The 17,804-nt window shown below is 41.9% G+C and overlaps 2 protein-coding genes across 14 annotated transcripts in view; both read right to left on the bottom strand.

Annotated features, from left to right (window-relative positions):
- Positions 1-609, bottom strand: part of LPIN2 (lipin 2) — a 75,351-nt gene extending 74,742 nt beyond the window's left edge. For all 4 annotated transcript variants that reach the window (XM_039522440.1, XM_039522443.1, XM_039522441.1 and 1 more), the window contains exon 1: positions 395-609. The gene's annotated coding sequence lies outside the window, so the exon portion shown is untranslated. The remainder of the gene's footprint in view (positions 1-394) is intronic.
- Positions 610-8,906: 8,297 nt separating this feature from the next.
- The window catches only part of MYOM1 (myomesin 1), a 147,679-nt gene continuing 138,781 nt past the window's right edge, over positions 8,907-17,804 (bottom strand). For 8 of the 10 annotated variants that reach the window (XM_039523330.1, XM_039523327.1, XM_039523325.1 and 5 more), the window contains 3 exons: positions 15,522-15,737; positions 10,938-11,082; positions 8,907-10,365 (listed from right to left, as the gene is read on the bottom strand). In XM_039523330.1, the coding sequence (XP_039379264.1) occupies positions 10,154-10,365; positions 10,938-11,082; positions 15,522-15,737 (573 nt within the window). In that variant the 3' untranslated portion in view covers positions 8,907-10,153. Of the gene's footprint in view, positions 10,366-10,937; positions 11,083-14,725; positions 15,738-17,804 lie in introns of those variants that run through there. The other 2 variants (XM_039523331.1, XM_039523334.1) reach the window with 1 other exon arrangement.

The following is a 17,804-nucleotide window of genomic DNA, read 5'->3' as shown; positions in this document are numbered from 1 at the left end:
CCTCCGCCGGAGAGCCGGGGTGCGGGGCCCCTATCACACCCCTGCTGCTCCAGCTCCACCGGCCTCGGCTTCCCGGGGTGTCTCTCCCCGACAGACCCGCCCCCAGCCCCTGCGGAGCGCGCGCGGGCGGCTCTGACTCCCGCCACGGCGGCGCTCAGGCTGGAAGCCCCCGCGGCTCGCCCGGGGCGGCGGCGGCGGCACCGTGATGAGGTGGCAGCCGGTCCTGTCCCCCCAGCGGCCAGGGAGAGGCCGGGAGCCGCAGGCGCTGCCCGGGGCACCGCGGAGGCGGGAGGTTTGGCCGCATCCAGCCCCCCCCCCGGCTCGTTGGGGGTTGCGGGCGTGAGGACCCCCAGCCCCAGCCGGGCGCCGGGGCAAAGCCCGGGCCTCCACTTACCTCCTGCCGAGGAGCAGTGGTTGGGGCCGAGCGGAGTGGAGCGTCGGTTGCCCCGGGAGCCGTGAAGCAGGCGCGCGTGCGCACTGAAGCGGGGAAGGGGGATTCCGTGTCCCCGAGCCCAGCCAGCTCCACTCAGCTGAGCCGCCGCCGCCTCGCCCCACGTGACCCCGCTCCCTGGCGAATCGGCTCTGCGGCTCTCAGCTGGGGCGCGCGCCCGGCCGGATTGGAGCTTTGCCGCCTCTGCGACGTGCCGGCGGCAGGGCCACGGGCCAATTAGCGACAGCAGCACCGGGGGGAGGGGCGAGCAACATGAGTGTGCGCGTGTCTCAGAGCCCTCCTGCAGCCCTCGGCCGCCTGGCTCCATGTGCTGTGGGCAAGCCGCGGTGTGTTCAGCGCCGCCGCCGCCGCTGCAAACTGGTGTCGTGTCTGTCTCCGTGCATTACGGCCGTTAAGGCGTGTGTCTCCCAGTGCATCGCTGCGTATCCCGGGGTGTGTGTCTGTCTGTCGGCTACTCTGCAGAAGTATGTTTCCATTGCATTATCATGACTGCTGCAGATCCGCTCTCTGGACAAAAAATGTGTCTATGTCCATTTCCGTACTTTTGCAAAGTACCAAAGCTCAGGGGGAGTGTGCGGGGCGGGGACGGACAGAGAGACTCTCTCCTCTGTGCTTGTAGTAACAGCCATTCTAGGGGTTGTATTTGTTTTTAGCTCCCACATTAGTTCTCTTACTGGTGGTGGGGAGTTTGCGTAAGGGTAATGGGTAGGCTGTTAGCTGTGGCCTTTGTGTAATTATTTAAACTTTTAGTTATATCATTAGTGATGGGCCTTGCTGCCTTCCTGGTAATTCTGGGAAAATATGCTCTCCTTCAGCACCACCACTGTTTCTGCCCGAAGTTTCTCATTCTTCTCCATCCCCCTTTTTCTCTTTCTTTCTCTTGCCTTCTCTCCACCTGGCGTTTCCCTCCCTGCAGCAGCTCCTAATCCCCTTCCCATTTGTAAAAGTAACCACTGGAATCAGAGGATTCTGACCCCACTGTCTTGTATCTTTTGCAGCCTTGACTCAGTTGACAATACTATGCCCAGCAAATAAAGTTCATTTTCTTACCAACACTCCTGTGTGACACTTTTACTATGTCATAGATTTCACTCCCACCCATTTCCTCATCCCCATCTGTTACAGGCAATAAAATATTTTAATGCTTACATTTTTAGTGTCATTTGTTATGCTTTATTAACACCCAATGAGATGAAAAGTAGGGAATAGTAGAGTTCACACTTCTCAGAGCTGTTCGTTCAGACTGTCTACACTTGATTCATACTGTGAAAGTTATCTTTGCAGCCATGAGGGGCTTGGATTTTTTTTAATGAAAACTTAGATTCTATAGAATCTGAACTTGTCAAGCAAACCAGGTACCTCAAGTGAGCTGGATGTTTCACACCACTGGTTTAGAGTTCAGTGAAGCTAGTTAGTTATTTGTATTATGATAGTGCCCACAGGCCCAACTGAGACTAGAGCCCTGTTTTGCTAGGCACTGTACATACATATAGTAAGAGACAGTCCCTGCCCCAAAATATCTTTCAGTTTAGACAAGACATACAAAAGATGAAAGGGGAAACAGACAGAGAGAGGTGAAATTATTTACTCAAGTTGACACAGCAGGACAGTGACAGAAGTGGAAATACAGCCCAGGTCTCCAATGTTCTATGGACTAGACCTGCTGCCTCTTTATTTTAATGTAGATTTTTTTAAACCAATAAATGATCAGATTTTTGTAAAGAATGGATTTCATTCCATTTAGGTGAAGGACCATTTTGATATTTACCTGTGGTTTTTACATTTACATTTGTGTGACATCACAAAATTGGGTATTTTGCATAATATTCAACACAAGACAGCAGTCACTGCTAGAAAATGATATGCTAGGACAGTGATCTATGGGTAGGGAAAGCCTTACTACAGTGGGGAGGCAAATGCTCTCTGAATCTCAGCTTATAGGCTTCTTGCATATCTTTTGTACATGCAGAAGTCCCACACAGCTAAGAGACTTGACTTCTGGTTTGACTTCTGCATGTCTTACAACAAATGGCCTGGAAAGATATGTCAACATACTTTAATTATTCGTGACTCGTGTGTTTCTCATTGTTATTTAAAAAAAATTTGGACACAGAACTGAAATCTGTTCCCTTCACCATGCACACACACTGATTTTTATTGTAGATTGTTTATAGTATTTATTTAGAAAACATACACAGAATTGCGTAGGTTATGCAAATATATACACATTTTAAAGTTATAGATCAAATTTCAAGCCTAATTCTTCTTGATAATGTTGCTTTTTCACATCAGCAATTGAATCAATGCTGGAAAACTTTATGGGTCAGATTCTACCCCCTAGATACACACTTGCAATTCTCACTCAAGTTAGCATGGTTAATGTTCACTCCTTCACTGCTACACAAATATGCCTGTTTCAGCTGCTGCAGTTTTCTAAAGAACCACTCATTTGAACAGAATGTCAGCTAAGACCCAGCTATATTTTAATAATATCTTTCCTGAACATATGGTATCTGGGAACTAAGATTTAAAGATGTTAAATACATTCATCCTAACTTAAGTCAGGTTTCCCCTCCATTACTCTTTGTTATGTTCCTTATTTGATGTCTTAATTCAACTTTGGATAAGGGCAAAATAAGCATGTTAGTGTTTGTCCCCATAATAATATTTTCTTCCTCGATCCATGATCTGTTGTGTGCAGCAAAGATGAGCTTTTCCAGTTAAGAGGAATCTCCTTTCTGGCACCAGAAAGGTTTAACTGCTTCTTCCCCGCTCCAAAAAATAAACCCTTCTTCTTTATGTTCTCAAAATGAAATCTGAAGATAGAGCTTATTATAACATTAAACCAAATCCAGCAGCTGACTGACTGCTCAGATGGCAGAAAAATCTTTACTGGCAGGTGGTGTCACTTTAACTGATAATTCAGCCCTTCCATTTCAGTCTGTGACACAGATCGCTCCGGCATTCTGAACAAACCACTACCAAAACCTTAGTCAGGCCTAAAGAAACAAAAGATGTTTTATTTGGCTGTTGCCCACTTCAGGTAGGATACCGCCTGCCTCTACAGGCAAGTCATCAGTAGCAAATCAAAAGGACAATAGTCCCACATCAGAGCTATCTTCTCTGAGGGAGGCTCTGGCAGGCAGCCTTCTTTTATGCCATTTCCTGCCCCAGCTAGGCCTCTCCCACAGAGTGAGAGCTGAAGGTCTGCTCTCCTTCCTAGTCAGTCCCTAGCTGAGCTGTGATCCACACCTCCCCCCTTATCTCCCTTCCCCACAAGCCTGAGCCCTACAGTAGGTGTAGCAGAGTGGGGCTGAGTCCACAGCTGCTCATTAATCTTTTCCTGGCACCTGTGTTGTACACGCTATCAAACAGCTCCAGAAAAGAGGGTCCTGATAATAAGGAAATCCATTTCAGAACAGTAGGTGGGATCTGTGAAGGGACTTAGGCATTACAAGGCTGAGCATCATGTTGTCTAGATAATCACAGGAAACTGCGATCCACAAAGCTGAGTTAGGCGCCTAGGCTCCCTATACAGTGGATGGGAAGAGATAGGTCTCAGACAGCCATCTACAAAAGCCAGCACCCCTAGGCAAGGAGCCACCTAAGCTAGCCATTGTGAGAGGCCAACAACAGGGATGTGTGCTAATCCCCATCCTTCTGTCAGCGATAAGTGCCTAAGTCCAGGCTGCAGGGAAGCACCTAGTTCTGTTTAGCAATGTACGAATGGGAACCTGCTGCCTCTAGTCAGACAGCACAGGCTTCTAGAGATGTTTCATGAGGGAATAAGTTAGGAACTTACCTCACACCCAGGGCCGGCTCCAGACCCCAGCGCGACAAGCACACGCGTGGGGCGGCACTTGCCGGCAGGGGCGGCAGATTGGGCCGGCGGACCTGCCGCAGTCACGCCTGACTGCGGATGATTCGCTGGTCACGCGGGTCGGCTGGACCTCCCGCAGGCATGACTGCGGCAGCTCAACCGCAGCCGCCGGACCAGCGAACCGCCCGCAGCTGCAGGAGGTCCAGCTGAGCCGCGCGACTAGCGGATCCTCACCAGTCAAGCCCGCGGGAGGTCCGCTGCTTCCGGGGCGCCTCCCGCGCATGACTGCTTGGGGAGGTGGAATATGTAGAGCCGGCCCTGCTCACACCACACAAAAAAGGGTAGGTAGTACCTACTTTAAGTGTTGGTCCAGTGGTCTGTGCACCCACCTGGGCTATTGGAGACCCAGGTTCCAGTCCCCAACCCTGCTAGAGGGCAAGAAAGGATTTGGATGGGGGAGGCTATAGGATATGCTGATATGAGGCTCCCTCCGTCTGCCCTGTTGAAGTTGTTGCATTGTGGATAAATAATGAAAGAATGACTGGAGCAGGTGGACTGGACCCAGGGTACTCCATCTCTCAGGTGGGTACCATAACCACTGAGCTGGAGAGTGATTCTCACTGGCCTAGTGACTTATTTAAATATTTATCCACAATGGAACAATCATTGGGGGGGAGGGCAGTGTTCCAGACCACCTGGTAAGAGGAGAGTCAACATTCTTCTTGAATTTACCACCCAGTATTTTCCCCAATAAAATATTTAAAATAATGAGAAAACCATAAGTCTTAATAAGACCCTCACACTCAGGATTTTCAAATGCTGGTATGCTTAAAACAGGAAAAAGGCTGAAACTTTCCACTCCCTTGTCACTTTCTCCTTTCTCATCTTAACCTTGTTCTGGTTCTTTCCCACTCTGCTTTTATTATGAATAGATTTTGTAAGATGATTTTGAATGCAAAAACCTTTAAAGATGGAGATTTTAAAATGAATTTCTCTCAGTTGGAATAATTGTGTGAGTGGAGACATACTGGGGAATCAGTGGAGGAGACAGGAGATGGAGGGAAAGGGAGAAGGAAAGAGGATTAAGAAGTGAGAAGAGGGACTAGAGGGAAAAGAACGGCATGTGAAAGGTGCAAGAGGAAGAACATGTAAAGGGGACAAGACACAGACATAATGGAAGGAAAAAGTCACTGTAAGGAAGTATTTCTTTTGATGTCTCTCTTCCACTCCTTTATGTCTCTCTATTCTGAAGAGCCTCCTACATTCCTTGTTCTCTTAATTCTTTTCAGCTGTGTAAGAACCTGAACAGAACCAAACAGTTTCTTCTTGAACATTTTCCTCTTTATGTTTTCTGTTGCTTTTTGCTCCTTTCTACATTCATAAACATCACTTTGCCTCAGTTCTCCACCACAGGGAAATCTGTGTGGAGGTTGTGTTTTTTTCCCAGCCATGCTAAGGAAATAGAAATGTAGCTTAAATGGAATATCATTTGTGTATTCAGTTTATAGCTGTTGTTCAGGGAGAAACTCTGATTTATGCTAATTAGTTTAAGTACTGTGCCTCAATTTGCAGCTGGCTGGCACAAAAATTAGGCCTTTTTGTATTATGAAATTAGGTTTTACCAGTCAGAGTCCATAGACAGAGCTTTCTTGATGACTGGTCAACAAATCTGGGACTCATTCCCACAAGACATCAGAAAATCAAAAACCATAGAGTCATCACTGGAGTGAAATGCAAAACCCAGTTCTACAGTCTAGGCTTCCCACAATAACACCACAAAAATAAATATTTATTTGTATGCATATAAACAAAGGACCAGACCCTCCTGACTGGACCATAGAAAAGAGAAATCCTCCATGCCTCCACTCTTCTGATCTTTAAAATGTACCCTTTAAAGTTTTGGGAGGTGATTGTATACCGCAGATGTCCAACATTTTCACTTTTTGTATCTGAACTACTCAGTGCCTATGTTGTTGAATCCAGTTGTTAGATCAACAGGATATGAGTTTATGATAGGATTGTAAACTAGAATATGAAGAACACTGTGTGCAGAAAAGAGCTATTTAGATGATAAAAGGCATCCAAAAGCATTTAATGATCAGGATGTGTTTTCAAAATACAGTCACAGATAGGGTTGCCACCCATCCAGGTTTTACCCAGACAGTTTGATTTTTGACTTCTGTGTCTGGGTGCCATTTAGGGTTGCCAGGTGTCCAGTTTTCAACCAAAAAGTCAGATAAAAAAGAGGACCTGGCTGTTTCCGGTCAGATGTACTGACCAGACACCAAAAGTCCAGTTATCATGAGGTGAGGGTAGGTGCCGGGTAATTAATCCATGCCAGGCCCTGTTCAGCCAGGGCCAACTCCTACCTACAGGCAGGCTCCTTGTCAGGCTACAGCAGCTCCTGTGACATCCCCCAAGCAGAGGAATCCCAGCAGGATGGCGGGGGGGACAGAGGGTGGTGGAGACGATCCAGCGAGGGAAGGGGGAGAGGAGCGAGCAACAGGAGCAGGACCTTGGGGGGAAGAGGGAGAGAAGGAGGTGGGGCCTTGGGGAAGGGATGGGGCAGGGAGCAGGACCTCAGGGATCTGGTTACCAGCAATTAGAAAGGTGGCAACGCTAGTCACAAATGTCTGTACCTGTCTGACTGCAGGATATAGAAATATTTCACTTTCTGTCATCATATAATGGACTGAAGATAAAAGAACAAAATTCCATGCTTTATCATGGATAATGGAACATATAATGAGCTCTCACATTAAAGATTCAAAACACGAGAAAAGTATGTATTCAATACCATGGTAAACTGAGTACACTGAACAGTTCTTTTATTTCAGTTTTATTGTAAGTAGTTTAGGGTCATGCAATCAGTTTTACAGAAACAAGATAAAAAGATAATTTATTTTTAAAAGCACTTTCTTGCCTATGTGAATGACACTAAGTTAGTAATTTAAATAATAATTTTAAAGATTTTATTTATTTATCACCATTTTTGCTGTATGTTTACCTTTTGCCTTTCACTTACCTCTGATAATGACACTAGACCGGTTAGCAAGTATGCCCTAACAGAATACGGTTGTGTCCATGTTCTGAGCTTTGTAGAAGAATTAAAAACAAAACAAAACAGAAATCCTGATGTACATCTCTACCTGGATATAACACGACCTGATATAACACGAATTTGGATATAACGTGGTAAAGCAGTGGTCTGGGGAGGCGGGGCTGTGCACTCCGATGGATCAAAGCAAGTTCGATATAACGCGGTTTCACTTATAATGCGGTAAGATTTTTTGGCTCTCGAGGACAGTGTTATATCGAGGTAGAGGTGTATTTTCAGTGATAAAACAAAAAAACCCTCTCATTTTCTATTCAGCGTGGGCTTTGATAAAAACTGCAACAATCTATTTTGTTTTAAACGAAAACTTACAGGCCCAATCCTGCTTCATTTAAGTTAATAAAGAATTCTGTCATTGATATCCATAGCCTAACTTTGAGGCTTCCTCTACTTGAGAATGGCCATCAAACCAAACCTTCAAAGAACATTCAAGTCAATGGAAAGGCCCCTACTGACTTGAATAAGAGCTGGATCAGGCACTGAATGTAGGGTGACCAGATGTCCCAATTTTATAGGGACAGTCCCAGTATTTGAGGCTTTTTCTTATATAGAAGCTTATTACCTCTCACCTCCGTCCCGATTTTTCACACTTGCTGTCTGGTCACCCTAACTGAATGGCAAAAACCTGCATCATTGTTATATTTATCACTTATATAGCACCATAGATATTCATGGTACTCTGAAACAGGCAAAGACAAATTCCCTGCTCTGAAGAGCTTTAAAGACCGATTCATAAGATTATGCAAGTTTCAAATAATCACAACAATAAAGAAGAGTTAAGAAGTATACAAAACAAGCAGCAAATGCCAATTTTTGCATAGCAGTGACATTTTGAAAGGGCAGAGTTTCTCTAGCTGCTCCTCTCTCACTCAATGATATAGTCATTATTTCTCCTCTGGACTAGTCACAATGTTTCTGCTGCTGTCAAAAGCCAATACATGCCTAACAATGTTTGTATCATTTGAGTTGCCATTAAAAAAATGTCATAGTGTAGAACCACTCCCTTCAGTGTTTCTGTATCAAACCAGTGTACACTAGCATATATGATTTGTCAGCCTGATTTGCCTGTGTGCTACTCCAGTTTTCTATTGATTTGAATGGAGTTACAATGATGTAAAACAGAAAGTAATACAGTAGTGAACCAGGCCCCAGGTGTCAAACAGTAACCGTGGCTGGTGGGAACAGTCTTAGCAATAGCTCAGTCTGAGATGTATGCATTCTTAGGGGTTGTTTTGTTTTCTGTATTTCTTGCTTAATCCATATTTTGCTGCGTGTTGTTTAGCATCAGAGGCGGCTCCAGGCACCAGCACGCCAAGCGTGTGCCTGGGGCAGCAAGCCACGGGGGGCGCTCTGCCAGTCGCCGCAAGGGTGACAGGCAGGTTGCCTTCGGTGGCATGCCTGTGGAAGGTCCACTGGTCCTGCGGCTTCGGCGGACCTCCCTCAGGCGTGCCGCCGAATCCGTGGGACTGGGGACCTACTGCAGGCAAGCTGCCGAAGGCAGCCTGCCTGCCGTGCTTGGGGCGGCAAAATACCTAGAGCCGCCCCCTGTTTAGCATCTACTGGCAATTAGCTGTCTCTCAGAATGAATCACTCTGTATGGGTCATCCTAAGTTGTTCAAGTTCTGGTTTGTCTGATGACATCCACCTTGTTTACAGGAAAGTTGTTAGCATTGCCTGAGTGAAAACTTACTCAAATTGCCTCCAAAACAGGGCCCAATTTAACTACCATTTAAGTCACTAGGACTCACCATTGTTTTTAATGGGAGCTACATGGGGCCATTGGATCCCTGTTCAATAAGAAGCATCAAAGTATCAGCAAATGATTTAAACATTTTAAACTTTTCTTTCTTGAATATATTTCTGTACAATTTCATTAAAAATGGCTGGCATTTATGTTTTGCCATATTCCAAAATTTGTCATAGAGCTTATACCCTGGAAATATGTTATGAGCCTAATTCTTTTAATTGGATAATAATCCTCTGAACTATCAGAGGAAATCCCAGAGGACTCCCCTAGGTAAAGCAAGTAGAATTTGGCCTTGAGGGTCTTAAAATCAATTTAAAAACATTCCATAGAAATGTACAAAATTAAAAGGTATGAGTTATCCAAATACCAGTAACCACACACACACACACACACACACACACACGTTAAAAATGATTAAGCTTGTGTTACAAATCAACAGAAGACATTTTGAATGCGATATTGTTCTTTTCACCTTGCTTCTAGGCATCCACTTTTCAACTTCTGCCATTTTTATGCAAAGATAGCTAAGTAGCCAAAGATCTGAGATTCCTTAGCACAAACTTGAATCACTGACTTATGTATGAATATTGTAATGCTGTAAAGCATGATGATTAGTATGCATTGGTCTAACCCTTCTACATAGCTCTATACAATGTGTGTCTTTTGCAGAGTAGTAAATATGATGCTTCTTGACAAGATATATCATAAGGTGTTCTAACACGCCTGTGATTGTGCCATTGCATAGAATCATTTTATCAAAGCCTGAATCACTGGACAGCCAGATACATTCTAAAGAATACTGCAATGTATTTAATCAATGATATTAAGATGTGAATGTACACTAAAAAAACCTACAACCCATTGCATGTGAAGCCATTACAAGGGTAATAAGCAGAATTAGGAGGTCTTTCTATAAACATATTATGGAGATGCTAAATCCCATGCAAGTTCAACACAAGATCGATATCTATTTCATAATAAAATCATCGTTACACACATACAGTAACATCATAGTTTTATTCAAGTGTTTGTTTCCACTGATTTCTCTCCCTGTCTAATCAAGCTTCCTGGGGGATGAAGAATTATTTCTGGTACTGTTGACTTCACATCACCCTCCTTTGCTGCTTGCCCGCTTCCATCTCGATCATCTCCCTCTTCCACAATCAGGATTTCATTTGGATCAGGTGTCTCTTCTGTAGCAATAATCTCTTCTACATGTGGCTTAACAAAATCTGATTTAGGAGAAGTAATACAGATTCTCACATATTTACTCTGCTTGACATAACACAAAGGCATGTAGAGTGTTGATTTGTTTTAAAGGTTTATGACCTTTTGCTCTTCCTTTCCCTCTTCCCACACCTATTTAAGGAGGTTCTGCACTAGAACTCATGTTGTAATTTTATATAGAGAGCCTAAAGTGAACTTTGTCCCTTTACGGACATGTAAGTAAACAGTTCCATGCCTAAAGAGTCTGTATACTAAGGGACAGAACCTGAAAACATTTACTCACAGAAGAAAATTGGCCAAGATTTTCTAAAGTGACTCGTCATTTTGGGTGCTTAACTTGAGACACCAAAAGGGGCCTGATTTTCTGAAAGCGTGGAGCACCCAGCCCTCTGAAAACCAGGCATCTCAAGTTAGGCATGCTAAACACTTGTCACTTTTGAAAATCTTGCCCATTATATGTATATGTGGTTTAAGAACTCACATCTAGGAAGTAATGATCTGCATGGACTTCTAAGAGCATAATGTCAGACTTATTTTTCTTCTTGGAGCTGCACCCGTATAAATGAAGAGCTCTTACCTTCTTTCTCCCGTTCATTGTGATAATTATTTGTGGCAGTTGCTTTTTTCCTTTTAGCTATAGTCATTGTATTTAGATTAGGTCCCTGCACATCAGCATCATGCATAACCATGCCAATCTGTGCCATCGCAGGAGTCACAATCACCTATACCAAAGCAAGAACAAAGAATGCACAAGCAAGAAATGCAGACGCATCAGAAATTCCCTTTTAAACAGCAGTGATAGAACCCCTATAATCAGTATATTTAGAAATGGGTATCAGCCTAAATTCTTCATCCAGATATACATGCACAATGTCTGTTGAAGTGAAGAGGCACAGACTTTGGCCCTTATTTAGTAGATGATCAGTGTATCTAATTAATGCTCTCCATTACACCATTCATAATGGGAATATTCCCCTGTAGCTCTGTCAAATATATGGAGGAATGATGGGGACAGATTTTTGGAGAGAAAACAAAATTCTGCAAGAAAAATTAAACTATTAAAAATATACTTGCAAGAAATAAGAAAGATTAGTTCATCTACTACTCCAGTGAGAAATGGCCAAACTATGCTCTCAGCTACACCTCTGAAATCCTATTGATTTCACTGATGATGCAAAAGTGTAACTTGAAGCAGGTTTAGTCAATTGTGCATTATAATTCTAGTGTAAGTTCTGGGACCCAAATGGAATGATGTAATTATCAGCTTTCAATTGGCTTCATGTCATATTACGTGAAAGTATCAAATTCATTGGCAACATTTGTATTTAAAAAGGTTATTCATGGCATATTAAACAATGAGGCTACTTTCCCTGCTTTCATTTTGAAAATAAAAAATAAAGAGCACTTTTACTTAGTTTAGTATATAGAAATTCTGTGTAAACAAAGTTCCAGTTGATCTTTTTAATTCTTTAAGCCTTCATCCAAAGCATTTACGCATCTGCTTAAACTTTAAGCTTGTTAGTTGTTCCATTGAAACCAGGGGATTACTTGTGCTTAAAGTTAAGCACATACTTAAATTCTTTGGTGGACCATACCTACCAGACAAATCCTGCTTGCCTTACATATATAAGTGTTGCAATTGAAGTCAGTTACTGAATAAACAGACAGGTTTTGCTTTGGATGGATAAATTCAAAATCTTCAACCTTTCGTACAAATTAGTCAAAATGTTACTAATCTAGTGCAAAAATGACCTACATCAATGTTGATAAATGCATTAAAATTTGTCCTGTTATCTGAGCCATACAGAATTTAGTAATTTCAGTTCACAAAGGTTTGCACAATCCCTTCTCTTCAGTTTTGATATACAGGGGATTTGTGCCCCTTGAGTGTCACTTTTATGCTGATTTCTTAGCAATCTATTAGAAACTGCAAGTTCTGCAGGATTTCAAACAGAAGTCAGCCTAGGTTAATTCAAAATGTCTGTCAAGGTCATGAATCTTTTGGAGAGAACCTGAGGTCAGCTTCAGATTTATAACAAAAAAACTCAAACTGGGCAAATGTTGCATGGTTTTGTGTTTCATGCTGAATGTTTTATAGTGTTCTTAGCTTTAAAATTTGAGATTTCTTTTTCTGAAAGTATCAAAATTACAGTTACTCTTTCATACACTAGACTTCAGAGGTCAATCCTGCATCCAATGGACTCCTCACATGAATAAGGGCTACACACTAAACCACAAATGGCAAGGATTTAATTACCATCAGCACTTACCTATTTGATCCTCACAGAGCTGCCATTACTACAGCAAGGGAAACTGCAGGATTTGTGGGTTCACAATAGTTGAGATGTTATAGGAGATAAAAGTGTGTGAAAAGGTGAGCACATATCATGCTTAAATAAAATGCTGTAAATATGTTAGTTCTACAGATTTTGATGTGACAAATCATGCTGCTGTGAGATCTGTTCTGAAAAAAAATACATAACGTGGTGTATTCCACATGATATTAAGATAAGTTTGCTCTCAAATTAGAGACTGAGTTGATAATGACTTAAGATACTGGAAATACATATGAATTTCATTGTTCCAGCTCATTTAATAATGAGCAAAGGCACTTTTGTAAATCACTGACTAATGTACAGTATTCCCACTGCCACCACAGAAGGCAGTTGTTGCAAAGGATCAAAGATTTGGATTAGTGGTTATATAAAGCTTTTTGCTGAAAAATAGTTTTTCTAGGATTTGATGAATACCTACTTTGTAACCTTCATAAGAACAATGGGGAAAAAACTACAGAGACTATGAATTAAGAAAAGTAGAGTTAATCTGTTATTGCTCATGTCTGTGAAGACTGAGGCATTCCGTGTAACTAGCTGAATTTTAAGAAGTGAACTGACTTTATTGGAGCTTCATATTCTACAGCTTCTACTCTTTCTCTACTTTATTATAAGGAAAAGCTGTAGGTAACAATAAATTTCAATGAATACATTACCAATTCATTCCTGGTTTTCACCCACAATGGCCAGCAAAAGACAGGGTACAAAGTTCTTGGGAGCAGAAAGACTGCTGGAGGAAGGTTGTTGTGGAGCTAGACTGCCGCAACCTCCCTTCTACCAGAGGCCCATGGGAACCCTCAGAGCATCTCACATGGGTGGAATGGGGGTTTAAGTGTGTGGTTCAGTGGAGCTGGGTGATGTGCTGAGGTGACCTGGCACACCCATACTGCAGTGTCCACTGGCAAGCTTCTGGTCCTGGCCCCAACAGAAGCTTATGATGATCTTTCCTAGGGCAAACCCCAGGAAGGGCAGTGAGGGAAAGAATACGTGCCCTTCTCCCTGGGTGAATCCCCTCTTGAAATGGAGCAGGCCTTGCTGTCACAGTGTAATGTAAGCTATGCCTCTCTGTACCTGATAGGGTGTATCTGCCAGTGGCCTCTTTTCAGAAGTCATTAAGTTCTCTGCAGCAACAACAGGGCTTGGCACTTATATAACATTTCATCTTCAAACAAAAATTATTAATAGTCATAATGTCCCTGTTGGTTAAGTAAATAATACTGTCCTAATTTTATATAGGGGAAAACAAAACAGAGAATTTAAGAGACTTGGTTAAGTCCACTTCATTGGAGGCACAATAGGGTTAAATCTGGCCAACGAATCAATGGTAGAACAGAGATTAAGAATTTAGGAGTTTCTGGGTCCTATCACCATGCTTAGTTCACCAAATGATGCTGCTTCTACTCTACATGATGTAACTGAGAAAAATTTCAGTCACCACAGCTTATACCCTTGGAAATAAATGTATAAAAAGACAATATTAAATGTATCAGCTTACATTACTTCTAATACTCCTTGCTAGTTTTCTGTGGTGTTAATGTCCAATAACAGATGTTAATATGCTGAACTTTAAGAAAGGGATTTTCTATGGCCTCAATTAAGCAAAATACTTAAGCACATGCTTAACTTTAAGTACATGAGTAGGACTATCAAAGTCAATGGAACTACTCATGTGCTTTAACTTGTGAATGTGCTTACATGCCTTGTTGAACTAGGGTCTGAAGTAGGGTGACCAGATGTCCCGATTTTGGGGTATTTTTCTTATATCGGCTGCTATTACCCCCCACCCCCGTCCCAATTTTTCACACTTGCTGTCTGGTCACCCTAGTCTGAAGTTGGTGAAGATCAGAATTGAAACATGTGGAGGTTTCAGTGATTTCACTCTGTGTTTTATAGTAAAGACCAAAGTGAAGATTACCACAGTCAAAAAGGCCATGTGACTGTTGCAATGGTGAAGAAGTTGTTAGCTGGAAGGTGCGGTGAACAACTACCAGACCAGTGACCAACAAAACAAGACAGTGAAACAAGGTGGAAGTAGAGATGAAAGAAATGTGTTCCGTTTATTTGTAACCATTGAGGAGGAATCATACACTGTTGTTGACATGAGCGCACATTAATATTATAGCAACACATACGACATATTTGTTGATTTAGCATCCTGCGGCTCATTCTCATTTATACTACAGCCCCTTTACACTACTCAGACAGTATAAACAAGCCTTAAAGTGGTTATAAATTACATTTACTCCCATTTTAATGCACCTTTCTTTATACTGCCAAAACCGTGTAAAAGGGCCTTAGTGTAAATGAGAATCAGGACCTCTGTTTCTAATAGCTATAGTACACTCCATATACACTACTTTGCCAAAATCTGACCAAATCTAAATTGTTGCTCAGAAAAACATCTCCTTTAAGCCTTGATCATTCTTAATCCTTTCAGCCACCTCATTAACTGCCTCCCTTGAAACTCTCCCTCACTCTTCTTGTTTGTGTTGTATGGAGGAAGAGGGTCAAATCTTGGACCTGATGCTGCATTCAGGGTTAGGCTTTGTGTGATTAGCTATAAGAGACTAGTGTTTAAATATGCATTAGTAAAGGCACTATTTTGCTTAGTGTAAATAAGTGTAATAAAGACACAAGTGAAGTGAGTGGAAGGATCCAAGGCTATTTGCTATGCATAAAACAATTTACACACATGAATTATGCCAGTATATTCAATCTCTCCCCCGTACTTCTGTTTCCTAGTCTCAAATTCACACTTTCTTTTTATCTCCTTTACTGGATGCAGGCTGAGATACTTCATCTTCTCCCTCAGGTATGAACACACTTACAGTGAAATCACTTATTTCTGTGCCGTATTTGTTTTTCACCAAAATGCCGTATCTCCCAGAGTCGATTGTGTTGACCCCAGTCATAGTGAAGCTGGCGCTTTTTCCAGATTCATATTTCAGGATGCAGTGGGCATCTGCTGTCAACGGTTTCTCATTCTTCAGCCACGTGACCTCTGGGACAGGATCTCCCCAGACATTGCAAGTAAGATTAAGCGCCTACAAAAATGTACAAATGGGTTATAAATAACAATTGATAATTGATTTTTTTGCATCCATTTGGATGAATAATTCCCTCAGAGTCCCCTCTTAGCTTCCTGCTATTAGACAATGGATACCCATAAGCATCCAAGATCAATAATTTCTGATGTAGTCTGATCCATCAGGAAGGAAGAGAATGAACACAACTAATTAAAAAGCTCCATTAAAAACCTCTTCCCTCATGACCATTACCACAACCCCTCTGCATTGTTTAATACAAAAATTAGACATTAGCAGCACCTGAATGTTAGGCCTTAAATGAAAATTTGAAGAACCATCTTCAAATTGGATGGATTTGTTCAGGTTAATTCTATAAGTGTGCCACAAAAATAAAGGCAAATCTCCCTAAATATAATCAATGCTTAATCATTAAATGATCATGAATTAATCTCAAATTTAAGAATGCCCTACATTACATCCTGACAATTTCACAAACAGATAGAGTTGTTTTACAGACTCCCATAAAACTGCATAACTTCTAACTGCTACTATTTTTATCTGAAATCAATACCGTTTTCAGGGCCAATTTCTGCCCTTGGATGCTTACACACATATTTCCCTTTGAACTGTGGAAACAGGGAAAGAATTAATAAGGATTTGAAGGGGATTTTAATGCATGTCAGTCAGTTAGCAAGAGTTAGCCTAGCTGTAACCCTAATGACATGAGACTTCTAGAAGCAAGAAAGAACTGTGTAAAAAGTTATTACGACCTTGCAAATATGCAGGCTGGCGTCTTTTAGGAGTGAGACAAATAAGATAGCAGAAAGGCTTATGTATAAACAAAATGTATTTGTTGCTTTTTACCGTCTGTATTATTGCTAGAAATTGTCTGTAACAAAAGTATAAAGGCTTGCTGTAATTGTTTACCAGTTGAGAGACCTGTCCAGGACTGGGGCGACCCTGTGTCCTATGGCACTCTCTCCCTCCATTGTAATTACTGGAGAAATAATAAAGTATTTGATTTTGCTGCACCCAAACAAAAAGCGAGAACTGAGTTTTTCTCCGACAGAACTTAATTGGAGCTAAATTTGCATGAGTGCTGAATTTGGTCCTAACATTAAGGCAGTATCTTCATTAGCAGAGGGCCAGTTGTTAGAAAGATCACCCTGACAGTTCAATAACTGCTGCAGGTTTGCAAATCTCTTTCATGCACCGGTAGTCAGAGCTCCTTTAATTTTTCTCTCTCAATGCCAACCCAGAAATACCCACAGGGAAGATATTCAGACATGTAAATGTGTAGCATGCCATTCACTTCAATACAAAGTGGCCCTTAATTATTAAAGAAAGTACTAAGTTAAAATAAAATTAGGATACAATCACTAAAAAATGAAGGCTCTCACAGCTGGGGCATATCTCACCCCTTCCCTTTAGGGACATATAGGATCTCCAGGAATGGAACCTTATTTGTCTCAATTTGTTGCCCAAGTAAGAGCAGTTGCCTGGAAAGGAGGCTTAATGTGTCCTAAAAATGTCATCCTGCTTAAGTTAGCTGCTACTTCTCCCAAGAGATTCAAAGCCCTGGTGGCTTTTTCAAGCCCTACTCCTAATTGTAAGTTTCACTCTTCCAATCACAATGCCATGTGACTTATGTGACCGACTGCGACTAATAAATACAGCAATAAATATTCACAGCAGATTGTTGAGAATCAATTCATAGTAGAAAAAAAACTCACAAAATTCTTTCTCATTGAGTAAATTCAAATAACAAGTATATTTGCTGACCAACATTCCACAAGCAAAAAGAAAGGCTAAATAAGTCAAATGAATTATTCTGTGTGAATTAATGACTTATCTCTCTACATCCCTGGTCCCCCCAGTCAGACGCAAGTGAGTATGCTGGGGTCTAGGATTCAGAACATGTCTATTTTTTTCTTCTTTCCTTAGGTTTTCCACTGTGTGTAAATATTGCCCCTTCTCTTGAGTCAATGTATTGAATTCAGCTCACTAAAATGTTGTGAAAAGTAGTTAACTGGTGCTTGTGTTCAAGAGAGTCACTTCAAAGGCTAACATCTCAAGCTGAAGTGT

This window comes from Mauremys reevesii, linkage group 2 (genome assembly GCF_016161935.1).
Source record: "Mauremys reevesii isolate NIE-2019 linkage group 2, ASM1616193v1, whole genome shotgun sequence".
NCBI classification, from domain to species: domain Eukaryota; kingdom Metazoa; phylum Chordata; order Testudines; family Geoemydidae; genus Mauremys; species Mauremys reevesii.
This window is presented reverse-complemented; position numbering and strand designations above follow the sequence as displayed.